Here is a 27844-nt window from a genome sequence, read left to right on the forward strand (position 1 = left end):
GACACAGCAGATAAAATATAGCTAGTTTGTGATGCTAATAGCTGGGTGTGTTTAAAGTAAATTACTATAAATAATTAGATTTTCTGTTGTTGTATCTGCACAGGACTGAAATGCAGCATGACTTAAAAGCCCTGGACTCTGACCTGGATAATAAAAACAACCTGCTTGATGGAGTCTGACTAATCTCCCCTCTGCTGAAATTCTCAGTAAAGCTGAAACATATTGACTCTGGAAGGAATGGATGAGACTCAGGTTTCAGGGAAGTTCTTGCTCTGCCCACAGAAACACTATCTTCAAACCTTTTCAGCACTGAGATTCAATCCAAGTATGGGATTTGGATGGACCAACTTTAATGCTAACCTTGCATTGGGAAGAGTTTACCTAGATGCTTACCAAACTGTGCAGCACACTGCCCACCTAACAAAGGGGAATTCTGGTGCTTTCAAGGGAAATAATCAGCTCAGGGAAAAAAATATGCCTTTGCCTCATGTGCCCTTGATGTGCTTGCCAAGCCTGGGATTGCAGTCAGTGTACTGCTGTCACCTGGAGCTTGTCCCAGCTAGTCCACTATGGGGACCTAGAGGCTGATGGGGTAACCTGCTTCTGCCTGTGTCCTCCCCCCTCAACTGCCCAGCATTTCTGCTTAACCCTGCTGGAATTTGACTTATGGCCCAAATGGAAGGGCATAAGATCATTCTATTTAAATGCCTCTGGAGGTTTTATTAACCACCTAAGAACCCACTTTCACTGCAGCTGTGCTCTAACCTGAGCGGTACCTTAGGGCAGCTGAGTTTGAGACTAATGGCGTATTTGACGTTTGACTCAAAAAGAGATAAGCTGTTTTGTCTAAGGTACAGGCGAGGGAGGGCAAGGAGAAATGAGACTGGAGGCGAAGTGCTCTCAGTGCTGTGGTAGATGTTACACCACTTTCTGGTGTAAGCCTGAATTTTCTGTGCTAGATGATGCAAATCTCCTGGGTGTGGAATTCACTTGAAATTCAGCACTTAAGTAACTTGTCAACAGTTTGTTAAGTAAACATGTTGACATACTGAAGCTGCATTGCTCTGAATCAGCCTTTTATTCCATCAGACGCTCTGCTGCTGTGGTCCCCAGTATGTAAACTCTGAAAAACCAACTGCCAGTGAAAACAGTGAAACTGTATTTCAGAATTAAATATATCCCTCTTCTCTTGTAAGAAAGAATAACATGCTGTCATTCACAGCCACATTTCCAGCCGTAACTTGCATGCCTTCATCATCTCCATAGTCAAATCTGTCTTCCTGATAATCAAGTCTTTTTTATATATCCACCTGAGCTTGCTTGCTGGCATACACTTTTGGGGACTGCTCTTTTGTCTTTGCCTTGGACACAATATTTTCTATCAGTCTTTGGTTCTAACTGTCCCTATTTTTCAAATTGGTAACTTACAGAGTTTTTTTTCCAGTTATATGCCTCTTTCATCCCTCCTCTTCTGATTCTGCCTCTCCAGCTCCTTGTGACTGTTTCTGCTACCCCTTTGCTCTGCTTGTGTCAGTCCATGCCACTTTTCTTTTTTCCCCACTTGCCTCCTTTCTTCTTTGCATTCTACAGAGCCAAGGCTGAAAATGTCTTTTCTACCTCCTCTGCTTGCTTCTCCAAAGAGATCATTCTGTGGAGCAAGGGCTGTAGCTTGGGAGCTACTGCTCTGTGCTTCGTGTTCATTTTTATTCTCCTTACTTCTAAGCTTTTCCTTAGTCTTTCTCTTCCCAGAATATCCCTCAAACACCTCTCCTCTGCCAGCCACTGGCTCTTCAGTGCCTCTCTGTCCTTCTACCAAGCACCAGTGGGACTCTGATTCTTTTTTCTCTGCCTGTTTCTTGTTCCTGTATCCCAGCAGATCTTCATTCACTTTGCTTGTTGGAAATGGGGAAGTGGGAAAATTGGTTCTTCCACCTGCTCTGTATTAACTTGCTGGAGAAGATACCTCTCCCTGTCACAGTGGAGTGAAAAAAGTAGCTGGGCTGGGTATCTTCCTCTTCCCCTTGGGATTCATCCCCTTCTTTCTTTCTCATTGATTAGGACTATGCTATGCTGGTCAAACCAAGAATAGATCAAATGGTAGAGCAGGCCCCTCTGGGCCAATCCTAGTAGGTATCTAGCTGGATTACTGGAACAGAAACCAGCTCTGAGGTGAAAATCAGGCCCCAGTTATCAGTGTTAAACACCTCATTTGTCCATTTCTGCCTTCAGAAATTCTGTCTGCTGTGTTAGGACTCTGCTTGAGAAAGGAATAAAGAAAGTACAGTGTGGGAGAACTGCAGCCTAACATACTCATTGAATGGGGCACACTACTGCAGCATTTTCCAGAAAAAGCCCAATCTGGTCTTTAAAACATGTAGAGCTGTATTATAACAAGCTGCTGGCAAGTGTAAGTCCCTGAATGTAACTGATGTTTGTGTCTGTGTGAGTATCTATGACAACAAATAAATCTAATGTTTGGGAAGTGTCCTTGAGAATATCAGTGGGGGGTTTGTTGCATTATGTTGGTAACACTTAGCATTTTCAGACTTTTAATTCCGAAGTATTACTATAGATGGGTATGAGTACTTTAGGAAAATGAACTAATTAGTTACAAGATTTTTTTTTTCTTGTTTGCAAATGGGACCGACTCAGAGTAATGCTATTTACTTTAGCTGATTCCAGACTTTTAGACATAGGGGAGTGAATATTTTTAGGAGCTTTAATGCTAAGCAGAAGGCTTAGACTCAAGGTCAATGGACTGTTGGTTATCTGTGGGTCACTTTCAGCCATTTGAAGAAGGTAGAAAAGGGAATCTAACCTAAATTTGTTGCAATGGTCAGTGCTGTTTCTGCAGTGCTACAAATCAAAAAGTAGGAAGCAAATGAAGCCAGGAATTCATCCTACAGAATAGTGCTCAGGATGGGAACGTCTATAAGAACAGGGCTAGAAGTGACTTGTACTAAGACTGTGGTTTTGGTCCTCTAATTCCTTCTTGCTGAACAGCAGCTGTACCACCAAGTAGGCATGCTGAGGTTTATCGTTTTGGCCTTACTTGTTGCATCCATTTTACTCCCATGTCCCATACTGCGCTCTTAGGAATGAGAGAGAATGAGAATAAAGAGGCATCCTGTTTGTATGTGCAGAACTACACCTATGGCTGTCTCCACACCACACTGCCTAACTTGCTGGAATTGGGCCTGTAACGGGAAGGCTACAGATCCCTATAAAGTATCTGGAAAAGTTATGCACCAAAAATGGGACTCAGGAAGCCCAGTCATTGGCAGCACGGTGGGGAAAAAGTGGTGCAAGACCTCCTTCCTCTCATCTCTCTGTGCCTTACCTGGGGCTTCATGGGGGATGTCTCTCTCATGTATGATCAAGTATCTGACCGCTCTTCTCCCTCTTGCATTCTAATCTCTGATGATTAACCTTATCTTGGTTCTTGTCTTGCATGAACAGCACTCTCTGCAGTGCACTGGGCAGGGATCGAGAGCACCAAAACAGCTGTACTAATTTTCCACTTCTGGTTTTAGCACTTCCCCAGTGTCACTGCCTGACACTATCTATTACAAAGCTCTGTTTCTCAGCTGATCACAGATTTGTCAAGCTATTAACCATTTGGACTGAAAGTTTAGATGTTCAGCATTCAATTTACAATATATAGGTCTGAAAATGCTGGCTAGAATGATTCAGGTTTTTCCAAGATGGAGACTAGTTAGAGACACAAGTCTGCTTACACTAAATAAATGAAAATGTCTAATTTGACCCTTTTGCTCCCAAGATTTAGAACAAGTAGTTTCATCTTGCTCTTTGGAAGAGAAATGTCTTTGCTGTCCCTGTAAAAATCCTACCTCCATAGCCTGAGCTAGTAGGCTCTGGACAAGTTTGCCTTTGTCTCCAGTGTTCAGAGCTTTACAGTTAAAAACTTCAGAGACAGAAACTGGGACTGAAAGGGGGTGGGGAAAAGGTTAAGTCTTTCTAGGCAAGGTGATTTAGAAGCAAGCAGGTTGAGGAGAAAAGTGGAGGAGGAGAGACTGGTCTGAAGAACTGTGCTCATTATGGCTCTGCTAAGGTGTGACTGTTTAGATCTGAATGAGCTTTTAATGTCGCTAATGCGTAATTTATATGCAAGCATGGCAAGAGGTGTGCAATGCAAATCGTGCCTGATGAAGAGATGAATATGTGCTTGCAGATGCTTGAACTTCTGAGCATTCCTGCAAGACGCGGAGGGGAAGCCCCATCACAGGCAGAAAGCCTATGATTGAGCTTTTCAGCAGAAAAGCCCAAAGTGCCATGGCACTGAAATAGTTTTCCCTGATCTTGCACTGGCAGTGAACTGCTTGGGGAGCAAGAGTATGTGCCTCTGCCTGTCTGTAACACCATTGAAAGAGTGCTGGTATTGATAAAATTGCTCAGAAACAACAATGTCTTATTCTATGAATTCCCCTGGAAGTTGATGGCAATCTGCTTAGTATGAGGACTTAGCTCTGTTAAATAATATCTGGACATGACCCTATTTTCAGTAACAAAGTCAGTAAGCAACTATCAGGGAAACGAGAGATCATTCTGGGAAGATCATTAATGACTTTGTGATTGAAGATATCTGAATATCTGGAAGGGAACAGTAGCGTTTGGAAAGCTGGTGAAGATGTGCTCATCTGCAACGTTGGTGCACTTGGTGATTAAATCATAGTTCGTGAGGATGACTTGTTATGTTGAAAACCCCTTGGGAAGCTTGATTTTGCACCTGTATTATTTTAAGCATCTTCTTTTTGTTCCTTAATTATTTCAAACTTTTGATAGTTCAATGAGCGAAATTAAGGATCATCAGCAGAGTCCTTTTCATGTGTTTTTAATCACTGTATAGAGGTGGCAATCATAAATTGAAGTCTAAATTCAAGGAGCCTTACAAAACTGGAAAGACAACATATTTCAGAGTTTGTGGAGATTTAGAAAGCAGAACTAGTGATGTTATCAATGCCTCTCTGGAGGCGTGACACCAGGGTTCAGCTGGTCTTACTGTTTCAGATACCCACCACCAAGATTTATCTGTGTTTCACCAAGTATGAGAAATATATGAATCCAGGGGCTTCCGGCTGATCCCCCCCAAAAGCCATCAAGCCACCTCCATTAATGTCAGCACACTCATAAATTTTTAGCTTGCACTGAAGCAGGCAACTTCTGCCACTGCACAGAAGCTTCCAGAGGTGTCCCCTGCCTCCTGTAAATCCACGGACACCCAATAAAGTAGATTAACTGCAGATGGACTTAATAAAAGTTGTCCCTCCTTTGGAATTAGAGGGGTTCACACTTTTTAAAAGCGGACGACATGGTGTTTCCATAAGCAAGAAAGGACTGAAGGTTTGGGGTTTTTTTTGTTTTGATTTGTTTTTTTGTTTTTTTTTTTTAAATGGCTATCAAAGCTAAGTAGTTGATTCCAATCAATGGGAAAACAGGTTGCAGAACTGTGGGTTCCACTCTCTCCCACTACACACAAACAATCCTCTTGTTATGATAACTTATTTTCTCTCTCTTCAAAGAAACCCGGTGGGCTGTTTGCTCTGGTACTCCTCTGGTAAGCCAGTGATGCATTTGCATTCCATTCCCTCGCTCCCTCCAGCCCTAGAGATGTCTGCCAAAATTAGTCAATAGATAACTACCAAGTGGAAGCTTTAAGAATGTGTTAGGAAAGGCTTAAACATTACCCATTAATGTTTACAGCTCCTAATTATGTTAATTAATCAGTCTTGGAGGTTGTCTCACCCAGGAGCCCAAAGGCAGGATTCTAGTTCCCACAGATGTACTTTAACTCCGTGGCATGGCTGCTTGCAGTGAGGAGCTCAGCATGGTCTAGCTGCCAGAATATTTATGCAGGGTCCTGGACAGGTTTGGCTGCCAGAGCTATGTGCTGTCATGTCTGTGTTGTTCCTGTTGGATTTTGAAGCTAGTTTTGACTGTCTACATGAGGTACAGTCAAACATCTGGGAGCAGGCTGAGCCATGTTCAGGAAGATTGATGTTAAATGTAAGCTGTTCCTGCAGAATGGCCTTTTGACATGAGAGAAAGGCATTCGGAGAGCATTTTGTACCAGCACTAATTGTTCTGATACAGAGATTTGCAAAATCTGGAGTTGTTAGCTCTGTCAGAAAACAGAGGTGCAACTACTGATAGAGAAAATGGACATTGTTTCTTTTATTAATGTTTCTGTAGTTTTGCAGGAAGACAAAGTATTTGGGCCGAGGGTACTCGAGCCTGTGCCATCCTCTTTCAGAGCTCCATTTCCACAATTCAGAGCTTGTCTTCACTCTCACAAGGAAAATCAGAAGACTCGGAGAAGAGAACCCAGAGAACTCGGAGAAGACAACCCAGACTGGCTGCAGACTGATTCAGAAGGAGCTTCTACTGGTTTTGTGTTATTCCCTAAATAACGTGGTTTGTGTAGGCTTTCAGTGCCCAAAGTACAAGAGGGTAGGAGAAGGTATATTCAACTCCAGTGAACAGGTAAGGACAGGAGAAAACTGGTGCAGATATAGACCTCCTTCTAATTTAGTTCAGTTCATCCTCATCTGGTTGAATTAGTACACGACCACTTATTTATCACCATTTGCAGAATATCCTGAGCTCAGAGGTACTTCTGGCTAGTAATTTTTGCTCCCAAGTGGAATGTTGCATACAAGTGGCTTGTGAGTGTGTGACAATGCTTTAATGATGACAGGGAAAACAAGTAATGACAATATGGATTAGGTGAATAAGAGTGGTTCATCACCCATCTATAAACGGCTCCTGTAGGCAGTAACTCCTGCCTGTGCTGAATATAAAGTACCTGATACCAGAGAGGCATTTTTCGGTAGGTTCCTATAGGAGAAATGCCCTTGCAGGGGTGGCAAAGAAGAGGGGAATGCATTTTCCAGAGTAACAGGGCGTTGTATGGAAAGAGGACTGTGATTAAGGGGCTGGTGATGTCTCGGGTTGTGTTCCAAGGATTTCCAGACTGAAGCTTGCTCTTTAAGAGAACTGTCTGCTGTAGTGGTTCATTGCACTCAAACTGGTTATTAAGCAATTTTCCTATCAGCTGTTTTGTGAACTGTTGCCATATTGTGTAGAGACTGCAATCCATGCTCCTCGGTTACTTGGAAAGCACTTCTGGCAGGCTGAGGGCACGTATGATGAGCCAGACAGGACTAAAAAACAACACAGGTCCGGGTGGACTTAGAGCAACAATTCCTCTGAACCAGAGCTGAGGTGGTACGGGGAGGGGGTGCCACTGCTTGGCGCTGCCGAGGTGTCATCTGTCTCTGTCCCGTTGGCAAGACTTCAGTTGCTGATGGATTGCCTGGTAACTTTCACGCACGTCAACATTAACTTCATAAAAAGCAGTGTGTACAGAGTGTGAAATGCGATACGGGCAGTGCCTGACACAAATGAATACTTCCCCTATTCTGTGGAGTTTCAGTGCAAAACCTCTCTCTCCATTCATCTTCCTCCTGCCTCCTCCTTCCCCACCCCCTGCTACCTAGGGAGCCCCGTGAACAGGCGTATTGGCAGTAAACTCAGCTCAACAAAACAGTCTTGTGAAAAAGGGAAATATAACATGATCGCTTCCTATTTCTTTCTCCCTTCCTCTGCATCAAAGCCTGGGCTGGCTGTCAGGAATGTTCCAAATGAATAAATAAAGCGCAGGAACCCCCCGCTTCAGAAGGAGCCTCATTCACTCACCATGAAGCTTGGCCAATTCTTTTTCTGACAGTACTCAAAGTCAGCAGGCAGAGCAAGAAGATCATTCAAAGCTAATCAGTAAAGTGTAAACCTATTATGAAAGCACATTTACCCCTCGCCTCCTCCCTCCTCCAGAAAACCAATCCCCAAATCTGTGGGAATAACACATAACGTACATAAAAGTTGCTATTACTTAGATCCCCTGTTATTAGGTCAGCAGTGCCACTGATGAAATGCTCCCCCGAGCACTGAGCAGCGGCATATAAATCCTCCAAGAAATTCACAGTATAATTTGTTACAGCTAGAGGGCATAAGACACATTACAGCAAAGCCTGTGTATTAGGCTCTTCCCTGTGATTCTTGAGGCTATCTCTGGTAATAAAAACCTCATCTTGATTTCTTATTCTTTGTATTGATTTCTGTCAGAGAAGACTTTTCTTAGACAAAGATACTACTATATTTCTCTGTATAATAAGGGGATCCTTCTCCCCTCTTCTTCCCACCACTGTTTTTAATTTATTTTAGGGATGACTCCAAGGAAAATTCATCATTTGGCAACTGTTGGTATGTACAGTGGGTAAAGAGTGGAGAAGACGACAATGACAATTTTTGCATGTGCAGTGCAAAACCCTAAATGTGAAATGAGAGAAAAATGTTTTTGGTCTGAAATAGTACAGGAAATTGAAACTAAAACCCCAGCTATGCAATTGCTGTATCTTAATATGAAACTCTGTTATTAATGTAATGGATGGAATCTGTGGGAGTCAAGTGATTAAAATCCATACTCAGATGTATATAATCATAGAGAATGCTAATTTTGGAACACTTGTACTCCTGCTCTATGAATCATATAGCTATCTTGAAAAAAAGAGAGGCCTGTAGGTATACTATATGATGCTTTCATAAAAAAAGCATTAGAAAAAAAAAAATTATCTTTCTTTTTTAATTTGGTGCACAGGGAAAAGGCCAAACAGAAATCTCGAAAGCTTTATGCGAATAATTTGCAAGCCAAGTAAGAACAGCTCCATGGATGTCAATACACATAAACAGAACGGTGGATGGCAAGGCTGTGAAAAACACAGTGTTACATCAAAAATATTTTGTCTTCTCAGCAATAGGATTTCTGTAAGCAACTGGAACGTTCTTGTTTGATCTATTCCTTTGAGGTTTGCTTTATTTTGCTTTTTTAGAACCTATCTTCATATGAAGCTGTCTTGGGTCTTGAAATGACTGGAGCTATGCCTGTTCCCTTGTGCAAAGAAAGTGGTAAATATTTATAGCAGTTCTTACAAGTGGAGAAATTTAATATATGCTCATTGCTTTTGTAATCTAATAGCAGCTGTGCTGAAAGACAATACCTGCTAATTGTATTTCCTATCACATCCTTTTCCAATTGAAGCATAAAATATGGAAGTTTGGGTTTATTTTTTTTAGTACATACAGCAAAATTTATTCAAAAGAATCTTTGTTCCCCTTGAACTATCTGTTTATTTAATAGACTATGGACAATGGTAGACTCTGTTAAAAAAGCCTAAAGACTAATTTATAAGCTACATTTAGCTGTTGATCTCATAGACTGGCGTAGTGGAGACCCAAAATATATCCTGGCAGGTAATAATTAATGTAAACCTTGACACTTCAGACCTGGCCACTGCTCAGCAGGCCAGGCAGGAGCAGGAAACAACTTCTGCTAGTTCTGCAGTGTCTCTGGCATGCACCACACGGAAAGCTTGGCTCTGTGTGACACACATGCTCCCCATGTGTAGAAATTTGCCGATTTTTTTAATCTATTTTGGATGCAAATGAATATGTCTGCGGGAAAATGATTTTGGTCACTTAAATAGAGGCCTCCTGTGAAGAGCAGGATGGCAGGCAGCTTACGCTGACTCCTCTCAGTCCCGTAAATCACTGCATCACTCAGCCAGATTCAAATGAGCTAAAATATTGGGTGATGTCCAGCCTTTGCTGAAGCTGATGGCAGCTCTCCCACTGGCTTCACTGGGGGCAGAACTTTATCTACCACACTGCTAAATCATCAGAATGGCTTTTGCCAATGAGATCTGCCTAGTCTTGGCTGAAAACATGCCTTACTGATTTTTAGAGATCATGATGGACAGTTAATTTAAAAGAAGAGAGTAACAGGGACCATGATCAAACAAACTGCTCTGACTGCAACAAGTCTGTCACTGCCCCTCTGCCCTCAGAGAAGACCCTGCACTCAGGTATACCACATAACTGCATGTGCAGCATCTCTTTAACTGTGCTCTATCAAAATGGTCTGATTTAGCTTAAAACTGCTTTTTGGTTAGGCTTTTTTTTTTTTTTTCAATATCAGAAATCAGTTTCAGATGGGTGGGTAGAGAAGCAGCTCTGTCCATGGTTATTCTACAAGGTTGGAGGGGAACTGTTTTCTCAGTATCTCAGCTGCAGCAGAACAACAGGTCTGACTAAAGGCTTATCTATAAGCAGTGGTGTCACTGATTAACTCTGTGGGTATATCTTAGTCCCATTTAATATAATCACTTGCTCGGGAAAAGCATACCTATAAAGCTGTCCAGGATCAGTTAGTGTGGTGCTTATACTCAAACACCTGCTTTAATCTTTGTTAATTTTCAAGTCTAGATGAGATTAAGGACTGCTGAACCTGACTAGACCAGACAACTTAAAGGTTAGCTAAAGAACTCCTTATAACTTGTTTAATCACATATTTATATGCTGAGATACTGACTGTAGCTGCCTATAGCCTTGAAGTCTCACCTGAAGTTGGGCCCATGGGCACATCTGTGATATAAATGCAGCAATGAGGTCCCATTTCACTTGTAAGAGCTACTGAATAAGAAAGCTCAGCATTTACGCTCCACCTTACATTGTCAGAGTATTTCATAGATACATGAGACTGAGGTCGCTTATACATTAGGTAGCAAGGGTTTTGATGAACTGCTCATTCAGCCATTCCTCTCCACCTCCCTTGATCGAACAATGGCTTCAGTTTTCTCCAAATGATCCTTTGGATTGGTTAGGCTCTTGGTTGGCTCTGCTGTTAAGTGTCTCCATGGAATGGATTTTACTTTTAATAATGTCTCATAACTGTCTTTGAAGAGGTTTATGGCTCAGCCTTATTCTCTGGGAGATTGACTGTTCTCTGCTAATCTCCTATAGAAACACTGTTATTGGTTCACACAGTATTTCAGTTAGTTCTCCTCAAGCTCTAGACTGAAGTTAATTGGACACGATTGACCTACGTTAGAGAATTACTATTAGATGAGTAATATTGAACAAAGGAAATAAGATCTTTCTGTACCTCTGAATATGCTGGGAGTTGTGGGGAGCGGCAGGAAATGGCAGCTCAAGAAGTGTGCAGACCGGGCCCTAGGAACAGGGTTGATTTAGGGAATGGGGAAGTGCTTTGTAATAACTAAGGTTTTTAAAACCAGCAGTTCTTTCTAAGGGAGAGCTAGGTGGGGTAAGAATACAGCAGAGTCTTGAACGTCTATATGAGGCAAAAGTACAAGAAAGAAGAGAAACAGGTTGTAGCAGCCCTGTGAATGCTCTTTTTGATTGCTGCTTTTTTTTTTTTTTTTTAACAAACATTATACTGTCGTATAGCTACCAAAACCTGATTAAAGTAGTCAGGGAATAAATAGAACAGGATTTCATCAGAATGCATTTGTGTTTCCAATTGTAAACTGCATGCTGAAGGCAGGTCCAGTACATTGAAAAAATGCTGAATGATTAACGGACATGACACTAGTCCACAAGACAAATATGAGCCCTGTAACATCACCAAGCAGCTCAAGACACAAAAACACTAGAAGTGTTTTTGCAGAGCAGCTGAAACCTTGCTGCTACATCCTGGAACTTTTGGGTACTGCTTCCCAATTTACTTTTACATACTAACCTATTGGATGGGGTAAATCCTGGAAAAAATTACCTCTATCATAAAAGCAGCCTATGTTCCTTAGTACAAGGCTTTACAGTATTGCCATATTAAAATTGCCAGTCTCAAAACTTCTTCAGCTAAAGTAAACTTCCTGAGAGAACTATAGGTGTCAGCACTCAGTTTAAAAATGTGTAAGTATGTGCTTAACTCTACTGAGACGTGAAGTTTCACTGAGATCAGCAGCACTACTTAAGTAAAGTTACATTTGGAGGAGTGTCTTGAAGGTCAGGCCTCAAGTACAAAAGTATTTCAGATTCATATTGGCTGCTGGATAATACCAGCAGCAGACACCTGGACTGCAGCACCAGTAACGTGATGTGATTTGCTATAGCAAATAATTATACTTCTATTTCATCGAAGGCTGCGTTCTCTCTCTTAAACTTCATGTATTCAGACAGGGAAAAAAGTCAATGTTCCTAAAATTTACATATGCTTCTTATAATTACAAAGCCGGAGCCCAAGCGAACGTGCAATCTGAATGTGTCCCCACTTTAAAGTCTGTGGACCTGATTCTGCGGTCAATCTTTCAAGGTGCACCTCTGATCCCTGCTGGACTGTTCAAGGAGTGATGCACTATTCTGGTTTCCCCCATTAGGAGCCCTGCTGCTCAGGAATTTAGCTCTGCTGCTGGTGCAGAACCAGTTCTGCAGGTGGGACTGGGATCACCACTTTAAGATGGATTTTGCAACTTGTAAGAACTGCAAAATCAGGCTCTTTGGGGCAATGGGGTTTATCTCTGCTCACCGGCACTCGATGAAACACTGGCCAATCTGATCCTGGAGAGTTTCCTTGATGTTGAGCCCCTCCATTTCTCTCAGCTTGTCCTTGATGAATACCTCCTCTTGTCTCTCCTGGACCTCACCTTGCAGTGTATTTACTTGCTCAGCGTGCATCTGCAAAATACTTGTTGCCATTAAGTGAGGAGGTAGGCTCTGAAAATGACAAGAGAAGAAAACAAAAGGTATGAATTAAAAGAAACTTAATATAAACTGGAATGTCAGGTTGACAGTGAACCCAAGCTTAAGCCTTAATTTATTTGCGGGAAGCCAGGAAAAAACCCTGTGCTCATAAAAAAGTGCCTGGATGCACACAATGGTCTATTGTTGGTGTTTCAGCATTAATTAACAACATTGCAATGTACAAAAACAACCCTTCCAGCGTGGGATCCCAGGATCTCAATGAGACAGGTGAGAAAGCTGCTGTTCTGCAAATGCCAACTTTATCCATGTCAGAAGGGTGCCAGAGATTTTTTAATTGAATTTTCAAATGTTTGGACTTCCTATTGGTACTTTTTAATTAGCCAGTATTGTTTTTAATTTGTTCACTTGAATTTTTATATACACTGCTTGGTCAGTGGTTTCCTGGTATTTTGTTGCAGCTGGTCATATTCCTCTAGGAAATCGACTTCCCTTGAGGAACAACAACAACAAAAGAATAAACAAATCCCCAAACACTGTAATAAAAATCATAGCTCCCCCAAGTTTCCCATGATTTGATAACCTTGGCAACAAGGGCTTCTAAGCCAGTTTACGGTCTTAGACCATAATTTCTGCTTTGTGATCGATTTTGCATGTGTACTTTGAGAGAGAAAAATGAAAGTCTTTCTGGTATGCAAATACAGAAGCATGAAAAATACCATCTGTGTGGGTGGTCTGAAACTTTGCATTTTTTATTTTGCAATGGCTGATAAAGTTAAGATGTTCCCAGTGTTTTATGAGCTATTACTACCTTATAAGTGTAAAGGGGAAATGTATTTTAAAAATTAACTTGTAAATTAGCTTTGTTGGGGTTTTTTTTGCAATTCTAGAACAAAATCTTTTCTACATTCTTAAGAAATACTAGTCTGTTGTCTGATAGCATATGTCAAATTTAAGAATGGAAAAGAGGAGAAAATATGATAATATGTTTCTGTAATATGGTGTTTTACTCTTCAAATTTAGTGACTGTCTGACACATAGGTGGCAGCATATGTGAACAAAAGCCTAGGACTATTGGTTTGCATAAAAAACCCCCATACAATTCTGCTCTGGCCTTCCACCTTCAGAATCTATAGAAATTGCCCTTAATCAGCACATCTCAGACTAATTTAGTGTAATGCATTCTCCTTGCTCTGGTGATGTATTTGCTAGTGTGCTCCAAGTCCTAATTTCAGAGGTCTCCCGCAAAGACAAAAAAGCCTCTATCAAAGGCCAGCTTATATTTAAGATCTGTTATTCGGTCTTTTTCCATGCTTCGACCAGGTTCCAAAAATCACTAACAAGTGCCAAGCAAATTTGGTTTCAGAAAGCACACAGCGGGACTGCACACTACACAAAGTAAGCGCAGAGGCCCTGTTCAGGAAAGCAATTTACTGCCTTCCCTGCATCTGCAGTGTATGACTCGTGCTATGCAAAAGGCATTGGCCAAGGCCACCAGTGAGAAAATATTCAGGAGGAAGCAAGAAGAGCAGCATGCTTTTGAAAGGCAGCTGCACATGCTCTCTTCCTGAATATATGACCCCAAACATTGCCTTTCACCCTGAGATGTTACCTTCACTCAGTTCTCAGTTTCTATGGAAGTCAAGTGTTTCCAATCTTCACCTTCACCAGCACCTATTTTTAAGTATAGCACAACTAATATTAACACTATTTATTTGGATTTCACCTGGATTTCACCATTGTGTGCCTTACTAATATTAAATGAACCTCAGAATAGCCAGATGTTTTCTCAGGGTTCATCTGGAAATCAGAGGAGGACCCACAAGGACTGCTTCCCACATTGAGATCTAGAAACAAGATCTACTTCCCCCAGGCAGTTTCCCACTCAACTATTTGTTTCACTACAGCAATGCTCAAGGGACTGTTGTTCTGAGAAGTTCTCATCAAAGTGCTGTTGCCTAGAGGTATCAGTAGCAGGGCTGCTACCCAAGAGATGAGCCAGCTAGAGCCAACATGACTCTTCCATGACTTTGTATACTGCCATAACATGGTGAGAACAGACTCTGCACTGCATGCAGAGGACAACCTACTAGATTTCGTAATTAGATGCTCACCAGGGAAAGCCAGGGAAGGGCTGTTTCATTTAGAAATATGTTTTCTAGTTGAAGATATGTGAGGAGAAAAAGCATAAGGGAAAGAAATCTGGAAGCACAAGAAGGGGGACTTGAAAGAGTATTTCCGTGAGCAAAGGTAGGTGTGGTGAATGCTGATGATGTCTTGCTGGGTGGGCAGAAGGTCCCTTCCCGTCTCCTTTGGAAAGTGATAAAATCAATGTTCAGGCCTAGGTAACCCTCATGTGAGGGGCACGAGGATATCTTCAGCTTTAGTGAGGGTGATCTGCAGCCGATGGAGAAAGATGGGCTCCTCCACAGCACGCATCTGAACGTAAGGGTGAAATGTCATGAGATGGCTCACCAGATAAAAACAGCTCATTGGTGCTGGGAAGGGGCAGTTCCCCCTACACCCTAACTGCTGGATGTGTGGTCTCTCCCTTCTCCTGCACAAGCTCTGGCACTCACCTGACCCCTGCAGTGAACCAGTTCAGCTCTCTAAGAAGTGGAGAACAATCCCTTTTGTTGTGTGTGTCCCCCTTCCCAAGCCCTACCTCTGGTTAATTGTCTCCTAGTATGATGAGGTGAATCAGCTAGCCAAGGAGGCAGCTGAGGGCCAGAGCCATAGCAAGAAAAGTGGTGGGTGAGCACAGGACCAGACCAATGTGGAGAGCAGGATGGCCCATGGCAGCAGCCCCGACAGGAGAGCTCCTCTGCCAGCTCTGAACCTTTCCTCCGCTCAGGTCCTCCTCTGAACTGCTCTCCCCTGAGTCCTGAGGGAGCCCTTGATGACGAGCTATTTGTCACTGTGAATTTACTATCAGCATATCTTTCATCAGTACCAAAGCCAGGAGAGGTAAGAACTGTTTGAACTGGCAAGAACATGCCCATATGAGCAAGACCAGAAGTAGGAAATTCTTATCTTTAAGTGAATTAATACAGACCTTATCTACACTTGGGTCCAGAGTCATGAAGCTGGTGTGGACACAGTCCAGGTAGCTCTAAACTAGCTGGCTTAGATGCTGATAGCAAGAAGGCTACAGAACATGCTCTGGTTGGCAAAATCCAGCCAAGACCTGAGTAAATATTTGTGCAGCTATCTGTCTGAGCACCATACAGTTATCAATATACCTGCTGGTACTAGTTTCTGAGCTGCACTCAAAGCCCTAAGGCTGAAGTACATTCATAACCTTGTAGAACATCTTATGAAAAGAAGATCTGTTGTATTTGACCTTCGTATTTCTTTCGTTTTCTTTTCCAAAGACTGTTTTACCACGAGAAAACAAAAAAACCAGGAACAACATCTACCAATAAGAGTCCAGCTACCCACCTTTGATAACTCACTAAAGAAAGGAATGAAAGAAAAGGGAAAGTTGTTAAGACTATTCTCATTTGACCATCTTTTTTTCCAGTCCTATTGATTTCTTGTTATTAATATTTTCTAAATTAAGGTATGTGGAAAAGGGTTTATTTACATGGAGAAAAAGGCCATTGCTGATGTGAAATGTGCTGTTGCTTGATTGCTCCTATTGCTGGGAAAGAGAAGCTGGCTCAGACCTAGACGGCCAGATAAACTGGGGAGGAGGGTAGGTGTTGGAGAGGAGCCAGCAAGACAGGATGACACGGCAGGTACAAAAAGACACTTGATCTGAGCAGGAGTCGGCGCTGCCAGACAAGCCGTTGCGATGAGTAGCAGGGAGATCCGTTAATAACAAATGACATCCTTTGAAGTTGGCCTAGCAGTGGCCAGACAGTTGCCAAACCTGGGGGTCCTCCTGTAGTGCAAAAGCCTTGGCAATAACACGCTCCAGCTCAGATGGGTGAGGGAGAGCGTGAAATGAAGAGCGGAGCTGGCTGTGATAAATGAGTCCTGAAGGGTTCGTGGCCGTCTAATGTGGAACATACGCAGCATGCCCTGTTTACGAGTGAAGACCAGGCGGCCGACACATGTCAGAAACTGAAGGCTGGCTCCTGTTCTGGGGGAGGAGAAGGAGAAAAGAGCTGAATGACATTGAGGAAATTATGCCAGTTATTTGATTTTTAATTAAAATATTACAGGTGAATGTACAGCTGGCCTGGCTTTCTATTTTTTTACTTTGAAATCAATGCAGTTATGTCAGCAAAAAATGAGTTGGACTTGAGGAAAACAAGGGATGAGGAAACATCAAAAGAACTTACATGTAGGTGGGCTAACAAGTAAAATGGAGGCTATCTTAAAAACTGCTTCCTTGGCCTATGAGAACTGATCCAAGTGTAGTTAAGGGTGTGAACGATCAAGAAAAGGAATCTGTTGGTAAAGTATAGAGAACAAGAAGATGAACTAGATAAAAATTGAGTGTGGAAGTGAATTTAGCAACACAACCTAAAAATAGATGATTCAGCAGCAGGAGCTGCTGAAGAGATATAACAAGATGTCCAGAGGATGTAATTGTACCATTGTTTTAGCTGTCAGTTCTCTACCATTTTTCATAGAAAATGTTATTTTTCATAGAAAATGCTTTATTTTGGTCACATAAAAGATAAACAGAGGAAAGAAAACTGAGTCCTCAGCACTTAATGGATAGTATGAAACGTTTTAGATTATTACAGCACCTTAAAAGAAAAAGCTATGAATAGCATAACTGCTATGAATTGGAGAACACTGCTTCCACCTTCTTGCTTTGCAGTTGAAGAAAGGCACTATGTTAAGCTTGCTTTCTTTTGTCCATAGTGTTCTAGTCCTAATCACAAACGTATGTGTCATCCTAAACCTCACCAGCTTCAGAGTTTAACGCATTCCTAACCCTGCCTCAGTGATGAGGAGACAACTGCAAAACCTGGGGAACTTATTTTCATCTTCAAGCACTCTTGTGTCTTCAGATGGAGACAGAGTCTCTATGACAGCCCTGGTAGAGTTTGTGTTCTCTAGCCAAGGAGCAGACTTCAGAAGAAAGTATGTCTGAAAAAGCTTTGGCCATCTGAGGAGGCAAGAGAGAACCGGTAGTGAAATGGCAGAAGGAGTGCCAAGACAGATGGACAGTGTGAGAGGATGGTTTCAAACAGCTCCCGCTGGAACGTCTCCCAGCTGGCCAGGCTCTGACCTGTGTGCCTTGCAGTACTGCAGATCAATGTTCCATGTGGCTACATGCTTGTTCTGGAGCTCTAAAGAGTTATACAGACACAATATGACGAGTGCTGCTGTTATGGCCCTCTATACTTAATGTGCACGTTAAGGAAGACAAAAGCCAATTTATTTCTAACATCGCTTCTCTCAGCACCTCTAATGTTTCTGCTTCTGAATCAAAGGGGGGCATTCTACAGTAGGACACTAATAAATAGCTTTTCCTCGGGGGAAGAAGCGTTTTCCCATCTTTAAGAAATTTCTTTGCCCATGTGAAATTCAAATTTGTTAACTTGCCCTACAAACAGCAACTCATTTAGAAACAAATTACAAATATTAGATGGAGACAGTGAACTTGATAATGCAATGCTGCCACATCAGTTGTAGAATAATGCATCTTAATGAAGGCTTCCCATGTGAATAAACCATTATATTTACAAGCTTTTCACAGTTAATGACCCAGAACTGGATAACGAAACTCACATTTTTAGTGTGGTCCTCTGTCAGCAAATGTATACATATTAATAATTGATGTTGCTGTAAAAATAGGACATAATATGAAGATTCCTGAGTTTGTGGGAAAATAGGACTACATGGTCCATTAACTTAAAATGCTTATCTAATGTTTGATGGGCTTTGTCTTTAAAATCCTTGTTTAAATTAATAAGGCAAAATGGACATTTGTCTAAAAGAGAGTTTTATTCCAACTCATCAGTCACAAGTATGCTGATGAGAGTGCTGTTAGATTCTTCCGTTCTTTACTCCTCCTCCCTCTATCCTCCCCAAAGAGAATTTAGGTTTTATAAAAGTGGAAGACCCACCGGTAGAAGGAAGGAAGACGCTTCCTACACCTCCCAGGTAAGCCAATGTGATGAAAGTCTGTGCGTTTTCCCTTTTTGACTTAGGAACTCAATTGCACAGATGACTCTTTCCTAGCTTGAAGAGCCTGCCTTTCTGCTTAGTCAGCTCAACAGCTCTTTCCAACGCAGACTGCTTTATTGTTCATTATAAAACACTTAGAGGTGTGCAGGCTGGCTGAACATGCTTAAGGCTACAGCTCTACATATAGGAGGCCCCATGCTGTGGAACTAACTGCTCTTCAATTGTTCCATTACGACTACACTTACAAGGAAAGATAGTCTTCATTTCAATGAAATAAATACATTTCATTTTACTTCACGTTTTAAGGCTAACATTCATATTATGCCTGAAAGGTAGATTTACTGCAGTTTTTATTACCAGGTACTTAATTTAGGGCAGCTTCTTTTCTTAGGCCTGAAACAGCACAGCTGAAACACATGCTGTATGGTTTTATGGGACTTCTTCCAGTGAATGTTCTGCTACAGACAGCATTGCCCATAATTGTAATCTTTCAAAAGATGTGCTAGTTGTGTAGCGTTTTACTGTAGACTGCTTATTTTCAGTACTAGTATAGTTTGCTTCTCTGGAGGACTTTCTTTCCTAAGCAAAGTAAGTATTTTTTAAAGTAAGTAGTTCTAATGGTCACTTATTTTCACCAGTAGTGAAGGTGAGATTTATTTTTTTTCTCATATTTGGGCTACACGGGCAAGTAACTCCTTACTAAGTAGACTAAAAGAATTCACCACCTAAGCAACTGTAGTCTTGTTCTTTACTTATGACTGTTATTCTACTGAATTGTAAAGTGTGATCCAAATTATCTTTAAAAGTTTGATGTAGGAGTTAGCTATGTTCTTGTTTTCTCATTTCCTCAATGTATTTTGTCTGGCTGCAGGAAGAATGTATTTTAAAGAGGTCTCTTGGCTGATGAAGCTTGTATTCATATAGGTTCCGCGGTACACGAATGGTGATAGCCACATCAATTATATGGCTGAATTCCTAAATTAGGCACAAAAAAGGAACAACTAAGCAAAATATATGGCATTCATTAAAGCTTCCCTACTATATGATTCACTCCAATGGCTTTGCCAATTAAAGTAATTGTCATACGCATTCAAACAAAGCATTTGTAGTAAGAGGCCTTGTTAGAAAAATATTGAAAATGGCTGTTTTATAGATTTATATTATATTTATAAAAATATTGTCATGTAACACTTTTTAATAAGATAAAGAAAATTTGTACTAGAGAAAACATCTATATTCATGACCATATAAGTTTACATAATTTTGGTTATATTTATTTCTGATATTATAACCGGCCATGCTGTTAAACTTCTATTAAAAATGGCAAGTATGTTTTGGACTCTGAAAGGCAGTGATTTCATTGTTAGTGTGACTCCAGCCAACGAAAGCCAAATTATTTAGCGGGCTTCTTGCTTCCCAGAGTCTTTCTCTTTCAAAACTAAGCAGGTTTAAAATTTCTCTTGAAAACAGGACAGATTAGTTATCACTATTTAAATGTGTATGCATGCCTGGTGAAATAACATATAACTTTGTGCTGACATCAAAACGTCATCTAGGTTGCAAGTAAAACAGAAGTTATTTTAATCTTATGCTTGATAAAAAAGCAGGCCTGGTGTGTACCACTGCTGTAGCTGCCCACTTTCAAGAGCTGAAGAAATATTTTAAATTTCGCTTACTTATGGAGTTTGTAGTTTCTTAAATCCCATATAACATTTATTTAGCCATAGTCTATAATGTTTACACAGAAGGCTATTATGGGAAATGCTAATTTTTTTTCTGACTGGATGAAATGAATTATATTTATCAGGAATTCAAAGAACAAGGAATGTTTGGCAGACTGTTTTCTCAGATATAAATAAAAGCATTATCCAACATGCCTAAATTAGGGTATGCCTAAAAGAGGTAAGGAGGAGAGAACAGTTTTTTATTTAAGACCATATAGATTTTTTCATGTGAAAAGGATATAGAGGAAGGAAGAATGGTGAAAATACTATGTGAGAAAATCATAGATCAGCATGTATTGTGCCACTAACTCTTTGGTAAGGGCTGAAATTACGGAACAGAGCAGCGTGAGAGCTGTATAGCTGTAAATCAATAGATGTATCTGTGAGACAAGAAGGCGTTTACATGTGTGCATGTACAAAGCATGCAGGGTTCAGTCCTATAAATTGTTTAAGCATGTGGAGCGCTTGGCTCCAATGGGATTGATTACTTGTGCTTGTTAAGTGAAAACATGAGCAAGGGGATGTCAGGCCTTTGGAGTACTCCTGCCTCAAAGGTGCAACAGCAGGCTGAGCCCCTAAACCGGGACAGATTTTGTCTTGTCTTTTTGTATTCCTTGTTCCTAGGCTTCTCCTACCCTTCCATAAATCAGTCCGATTGCAAACCGTTTATCCTAACATTTCACGTTAAAAACAGCTTTTCCTCTTTCCAGTAGCCTGTGTTCTGAGATTGTAAGTGTAACTTCCTGCAGGGTCTGCCCTGTCAGGAGAGTCTGTTAGGGAGAGCGCTGAGTGTAGATCCATTATTAGGCTTGGGCTGTTTTGTACCGCTCTGAGACAAAGTGGTTGCCAAAAACCAGTTCACACATCCAGTTACACCAGGCTGATAGCTAGCTTGAGCTGCAGCAAAATGAAACAACCACAGCAACCTCTAACTGGGGTGTTTAATGACACAGAATTTATAAATGCCAGAAATAGACAAGTGGAAGTACGCACCAGTTTAAAAAACTGCAAAAATGGAGTAACTGAGCTGTAAAATAGTCAGAGCAAGTTAACACAGGTTTGTTTGGACGGTACGTGCATGTTTTCAAGACAATTTAATGTGGTTTCTTGCAACATCAGCATGGTCAGTGTGGCTTAAACACAGACCTATGCCTGGAACATTGGTTATGGTGGTCATGCTGGAGTTGGTAGTAAACAGCATTGTGGGAGCAACGTGAGAAAGATCAGGAAACAGGTCAGGATACAGTTATCAAGATATATGTGCTCTTAGTGAGGCTTGCTTCTCTTTACAAATTAAACCGGTATTGCAAATTGTGATTTATCGGAGATTTAGAAAAACATGTGCTGGGGGAATCATGCTGTTTCTGCCATTAAGCTTTAATAAATAATAATAATAATGAGGCTTTACTTTTGAGCCAAGAAAAATCTCTGGAACATAGACTTCTACTCTGTCATCAACCAAAAGATGAAACAGAATCGAATTCCAGAAAAGATACATAAATTTTTCTAAAGCAAGTAGACAGTAAAGAAAATAATACTGAATTAAGTAAAAGACTGGACAATTCTTGGTCTCTGCATGTTTTTCTATACTTTTTAGGCCAACGCAATTGAATTTTTCCAAAAATCATTATTCAGAACTTCAAATGGACTAGCTCTTTTTGCAAAGCAGTCTTTATATGAAAGTAACATAGACATTTTTAAAACAGCTAGAATTACAAGAGAAATTATATTTATTGCAGTAAAAGTCAGGCCTCCTTTGGGATGGACTTGGAGTAATGGATGGCTAACTCTTCTAATTTATCTAAGTCGTGCAGCATTAGAAAAGCAAATTCAACATATTTACACATGAAGATCTGTGGTCATTTTTTAGAGGGCTGACGTGATCATACATCAAAGGGACTTGACCTTTGGAGCTCGCTGCATATCTATCAGTGTGAACCAATGTCTGCTTGCCACTCACTTCCTTTGGAAACCATGGAAGGGAATGCAGCATGAAAAGTAAAAGGGAAACACAAATGGAGAATATAAAAACACTAGAAAGAAGAACGGATTTTTTTTTTTTATTTACAATTTTTTCCCTATATCCTTTGATTATGTACTTCATAAAGAGTAAGAAGGCTGACTGCAGAGTTGCAAACATCAATTCTCTTGCTTCTAAACGGAGGTCAGGAAATGAATATACTGTATGTGTTTGGTTTTAATTCCCTTAATCCCTATGATCATATAGATTTTCTCCCCATAAACTAGGCTGTTTACATCCTAGTTATCAGTTACTCCTACCATTGGCCACCCTGAAAATAGTGCTTGGCTGTGAACCCTCCAATAACTGATACCAGACTTAGATTTTGGTTTTAGTTTTAAGACTTGACAGAAACCATCAGGGGATTTGAGAGGAAATGATCCCTTGTTTTGGAAAAGGTGTAATTTCTAATTCATTTTCAGTACATCCCAAATATTCACCATTTTAGGTCAGCCCTAGTTAAAATCTCTGGGAATTTTCTCTGTCTTAAACAGAGGCAGAATTGGCACCCAAAGCTCTGTTTAATTACGCTGGTCACATTTAACTGTTAATGACCAGCACGTATTACGGGCAATAATCCATAATGTGTTATCTGTATTTAACATGGCAAAGCTTAGGTAAATGTACATGTTACTTCCTAAAGATAAGATTTTAAGGTCATTCTTAACTCATGATACACGTTCGACAGATGTATGGTATAGGGACAATTAGTTTTCACAAACCTATAACGTAGCTAAGGGCAATTCCATTGCTGGGCAAGAAAATAATCCAAATTATCTGGGAGAAGGAGAAAGCATGTTCTAATTCAAAATTATTAGTTTATAAATTAATCATTTAAGAACTGTAGAACATGAAGGTGTAAATAAATCTACCGAACGCGAAGCAGTGATGAATGTTTCTGTAATGTGGTGCTGTAAAGCAGCTTTACTAGAACTTGGTGCAAGGGCTGTGCTGCAGTAGCTGGAGTTGAAGCTGTGAGGCTTGACGCTCGTTAGTGCCTAATGAAGGCACCCAAAGAATTGGTGGTGGCCAAAGAAAATGTCCACTGTAAAGAGTTTATCCTTTTTCTCAGGTACTTGCTAGGAAGGAAGATGTTGGTGGGAGGAGGAGATGTACCTTCTCTAATTGTGGGAGAAAGAGGTTCCTTCTGGAAAGGGTGCTTTCCTTTTTTTCTTTCACCCCATGCAATCTAGTTGACCATGGACAGCTGTTCCCTGCCCTGTACTTTTGCAGTACGATGTGAGGAATATTTTGATTATTTCTACATGGACTTATGGAAATACTGATGTATTAACGTGGGACTTCTAATGTCCCTTTTCCCTACTCTTTGACATATATACGCAGTGGCTTGCTAAGGGGTGGGAGAAGACTTTGCTGCTTTAATTCTATTCCAGGAATAAGACACCTCAAGTGTCCTGGAATTATGAATTAAAAATTGATTCATAACATTTCCTTGCTCTGTCATGCCTGGGTCAAATGCCCCAGAACCTGGGGCAAATTCTACACCGCCTGTTTCCACATCTGCCATATACATTGGACTATATATATAGCACAAAAGCATGCAGCATAAGACAAATTGTGCTACTTCTGTGCCATCTATCATTTCAGTTTAGTTCTGTATTCCTTAGAGACTCCTTTTAAAATAGGAAGAATCTTAGAAATTAATTTCTCATCTTCTACTAAATTACAAAAGTCTGAAGAACAAACAGACTGTGGCATTTAATATTCTCTAGGCAGCACTACTTACCATCCCCAGAAATACCATTTCCTCTTCTCTCATTTTCTCTGTTTTCTTGCGTTGGATATATCCACGCCAAACCTGAATTGTAAACAAAACTCTAATGAGATAAATGGGCCTTGTTACAGCTTCCTTTACTGTGGCAGACACAGGAAAAAACAAATAGAGGAAGGAAAGGCACAATATACAATTGAAACTATTACTCTTTAACAGGTTGCCATCTGCTATTTTTTTAAAACAAATGCCAAGGTTTGTTATCCCCTCACACTGTGGTATATCTAGCTTCTAAACACAACAATATCAGGGTTTCAAAAAGTGTTTAGACTTAAGGTTTAGACTGAGCTTCTGTTCTCATCATGCTAAATTGTCTGAATTATTAATGTCTAAGGATTTTTTCTGGAATTTAGCAGCGATCTCCTTTTGTCATCTTTTCAAGATACGGAATGAACTCTTTCCCCAGAGATCACAGGAAAAGGTATGAATTCTCTGAGATGCACTGGATTCCAAGGGGATGCCAGAAAGAGCAACTGAGGTCATAAAAATCAGAATGGAAAAACAACATGTAGGTTATAAAGTCATCCTGCGGTGCCAGTACAGGACTGTTTCCATTGATCTTACAACTAGGGTCCTGTCTCATTTTGTTAAGTGGCTTAAATGATGCATTTCACCTTGCTAGACACCCTGAAAGCTATCATTTCAGAATGCTTCCCATCGTATGAGCTGTGTGTCTGTCTACAGCTGTTCTGAACAAAACACGGTTATTTGGTTTCACCAGAACTATCGTTAAATCGGAGATTTCACCTTTTGAATGCAAGTGGCGGCATCATCTGGACCTGGACCCATCTGGACCTGAAGTTTAGTTTGTCTGTCCTTCCTCTCTTCAAGGTAAATTTGCTTCATGAATGCTGCTCGACAACGGCCTTGGCGAGCCCGTTCTGCAACCTGGATCACTTTAATGGCTTCTTCAAATGTCATGACCTTGAGAGGTTTCTTCAACAGTACAGCCAAAAAGGAATGGACAAAGCAAAGTATTAGTTATGTGTTTCGTTGACTGCCTACCTCAGCAAATGAACCAACCAATGAACTTCTTGTGGACACTTTCTAAAACAAAAAATCCCTGTCACAAACAGCAGAGACTCCTGTCTCAGTGCTATCTTGCAGTATCTTGGAAGTTTGATATCTTGAGACATGTGTTTGTCTGAGGGCCTTCAGGAGAAAGTGAACCTGATGTGTTGATGTGTGCCAAGGAAAGCCTGATGGCTTTCGTGGCAAACAAGAACAGCATGGTGCTGAACTATACCCATTTGAGAAAAAAGACAAAAAGAACAACAGGGGTTTGTCCTATTAAAAGGAGAATTTCTTAGGCTATGGAATGTCTTCCTTTTACTTTTCTGAAGGGATGGGTTTCAGAATGTGCTGCTAGGACCCCAGCTCTCTTGCTGAACGGAAGGACAGGCTGTTCTAAGCCAGCCCAGGCCTGGTCAGCCCAGCCCAAGTAGAAGAGGCTTGGGGAAAAACATGTGAGAACAATGCAGCTGGAGAGAGGGACTCCCCCTTCTCGCTCCGAGAACTCTTGTTTAACCCCTCATGCTCCCCATGGAAAAGCTGAATTATTGTTCTTTCTTGACGTTAATCCCCCTATTGGAGACAGTTCACATTTGATGTTTCTATATATATTGTGTGGAGCTCACTACACTACAGTTTCAGCAAGGCTTTCTGTAACAGAATTGCATAGAAGGACAAATGATCTGCAGAGCAGGCTCCCTCTGATGAACACCACTGTTTTCAATTTATGTTAGACTGCTTCTAACAGCACTGCCGTGGACACTGAAGAATACAGTGGTCTGTTACACAGCAGTTTGGATTTCCTGAGTGTACACAGCTTGCTAGGATGCATGCAGAAGTGCTGACGACCCTCTAGCAATCCCAGCGGTGACTGAACTGGAAGTGCAGCACAGGGCACTGGCCTCATACTGTGTGAGATTATTTCATTCATGATTATTGAATCCTGTGCCTCTCGTGGCATCCTGGCAAGGGAGACCTGGATCCTGCCAGAGCCTGAAGTGCAAAGAGCCTGGTGCTTCCAGGTGAGCTGGCTGTATGCCACATAGTCTCATCTTAATGGATACCATGCTGAAAAGGGGTGAGAGCAGAACCGTGGGAAACAAAAAGCCTTCAAGATGTAACGTGCTGAAACAGAGGATCTCTACAGACCAACATCAGACTAGAAGAGCAGAGAATTTACCCGGAGATTTACTGTGGAGGCCAAGAGGACTGCAGCTGCCCATTAAAGTAATCTAGCAGAGAGCCTGTGCTCTGTCTCTGCAGACTGCCTCTGTCTGACTGGTGCTGTTTCCTTCCCTGGGAACCTTTCCTCCATTGCTTTGTGGCATCAATACGCAGACTTCCCTCGCCGGCACAATTACTGGTGGAGGATTCAACGGTTGGGGCAGTGCAGCAGTTTGACTGAGTGGTCTGGTCAGGACTGTCTCTTGTGGCTATAACATCTATGAATCGAAGTTGTCCAGACATGTAGGCACAGTTGTTTATTTCAAGGGGTTAGCAATGACTGCTTGGAGGCAATGTGCCATTTCCAAAAGGTCAAAAGTATATCAAATCCAGAACAGTCTTCACTGGACTGCTCATGTACTTCTCTGTAATGACTTTTGCTCTGCCAAAACACAATTTTCTACTCCTCCTAGCAGCTGCAGCTCTATAGCTGTACAGAAGAGACTGCAGTCATTGTTCAGAGGTTATAAACAACTGAATACTAACAGTTGTGCTGACCTGAACTCTGAGTTTTGCCCGTTCCAGTTAGGAATCCTGGTTCAGTAACTCTTAAGCCCAACTTGATTTCAGTAGGACTAATTAGGTGATGAGAGTTAGCTAGACAAATAAAGCATCTACTATCTTGGCCAAAGTGCTGCCCTTTCTCTGACACTCTCACGCATAAAGCAGAGTTGATTTATTTCAGTCTTAACCAGACTCAAGATGTGACTGGATATTGTTAGACAGGAAAATTTAATGTTACTTTCTATTTGTGCCTTATCTGTAAACAGACTTTTACTTCCTAACTGCTCTAAAAGTACTTTTCACTTCAGCGGTTCATGCGTTCAGACACATGTGGCTATAAACTAACACAAGTTAAGCATGTTATTATGTAGGTATGTGGTACATTTACCTGTGTTTGCAATCCAGCATCAAGCAATATCTGATCAAGGATTTTTTCCCTCTGCTGCAGGACTTCCAGCTTTTCTTTAATGAAATACCTTGGGATAGGTACTTCTATGTCTTCCTAGATGAAGAAATAGTCATGATATGCTTTTTAGAACTGCATTAAAATCACATTACTTTTTAATTGAACACCTTTACCAAGCAATTAAATTGGACCGAGATTGCTGCATATTTTGGAGTGTTGGAAAATTTGACCTCTGTAACAGCCGCTGAGCTGTTACTTTGCAATTACTTAAGGCCTAATTCAACAAAAACAAATAAATCAACCCGGTTTCTGAACCACGGCAGCCCAGAAATCTTTCCTTTTATAATGCCTCAATTATATTATCAAACTGCTAAAATATTTGGCAGGGTTGCTGGAAATTTAAATATGATTTCCACTGAATTGAATACCTCTGGTTGTATGATTATCCTACTTCTTTTTTTAATCAACATGAAAAAAAGATCCGTTTTTAACCATTA

At 41.0% G+C, this 27844-nt stretch overlaps 1 protein-coding gene across 4 annotated transcripts in view; it reads right to left on the bottom strand.

Annotated features, from left to right (window-relative positions):
- The window catches only part of DRC11 (dynein regulatory complex subunit 11), a 111779-nt gene that overhangs the window by 69621 nt on the left and 14314 nt on the right, over positions 1-27844 (bottom strand). For 3 of the 4 annotated variants that reach the window (XM_074872517.1, XM_074872515.1, XM_074872516.1), the window contains exons 3-7: positions 27330-27443; positions 24950-25138; positions 24158-24229; positions 22234-22353; positions 12401-12588 (exon numbers count right to left, since the gene is read on the bottom strand). In XM_074872517.1, the coding sequence (XP_074728618.1) occupies positions 12401-12588; positions 22234-22353; positions 24158-24229; positions 24950-25138; positions 27330-27443 (683 nt within the window). The remainder of the gene's footprint in view (positions 1-12400; positions 12589-22233; positions 22354-24157; positions 24230-24949; positions 25139-27329; positions 27444-27844) is intronic. The other variant, XM_074872518.1, reaches the window with a different exon arrangement.

The sequence above is a fragment of the Strix uralensis genome, chromosome 6, assembly GCF_047716275.1.
Source record: "Strix uralensis isolate ZFMK-TIS-50842 chromosome 6, bStrUra1, whole genome shotgun sequence".
NCBI classification, from domain to species: domain Eukaryota; kingdom Metazoa; phylum Chordata; class Aves; order Strigiformes; family Strigidae; genus Strix; species Strix uralensis.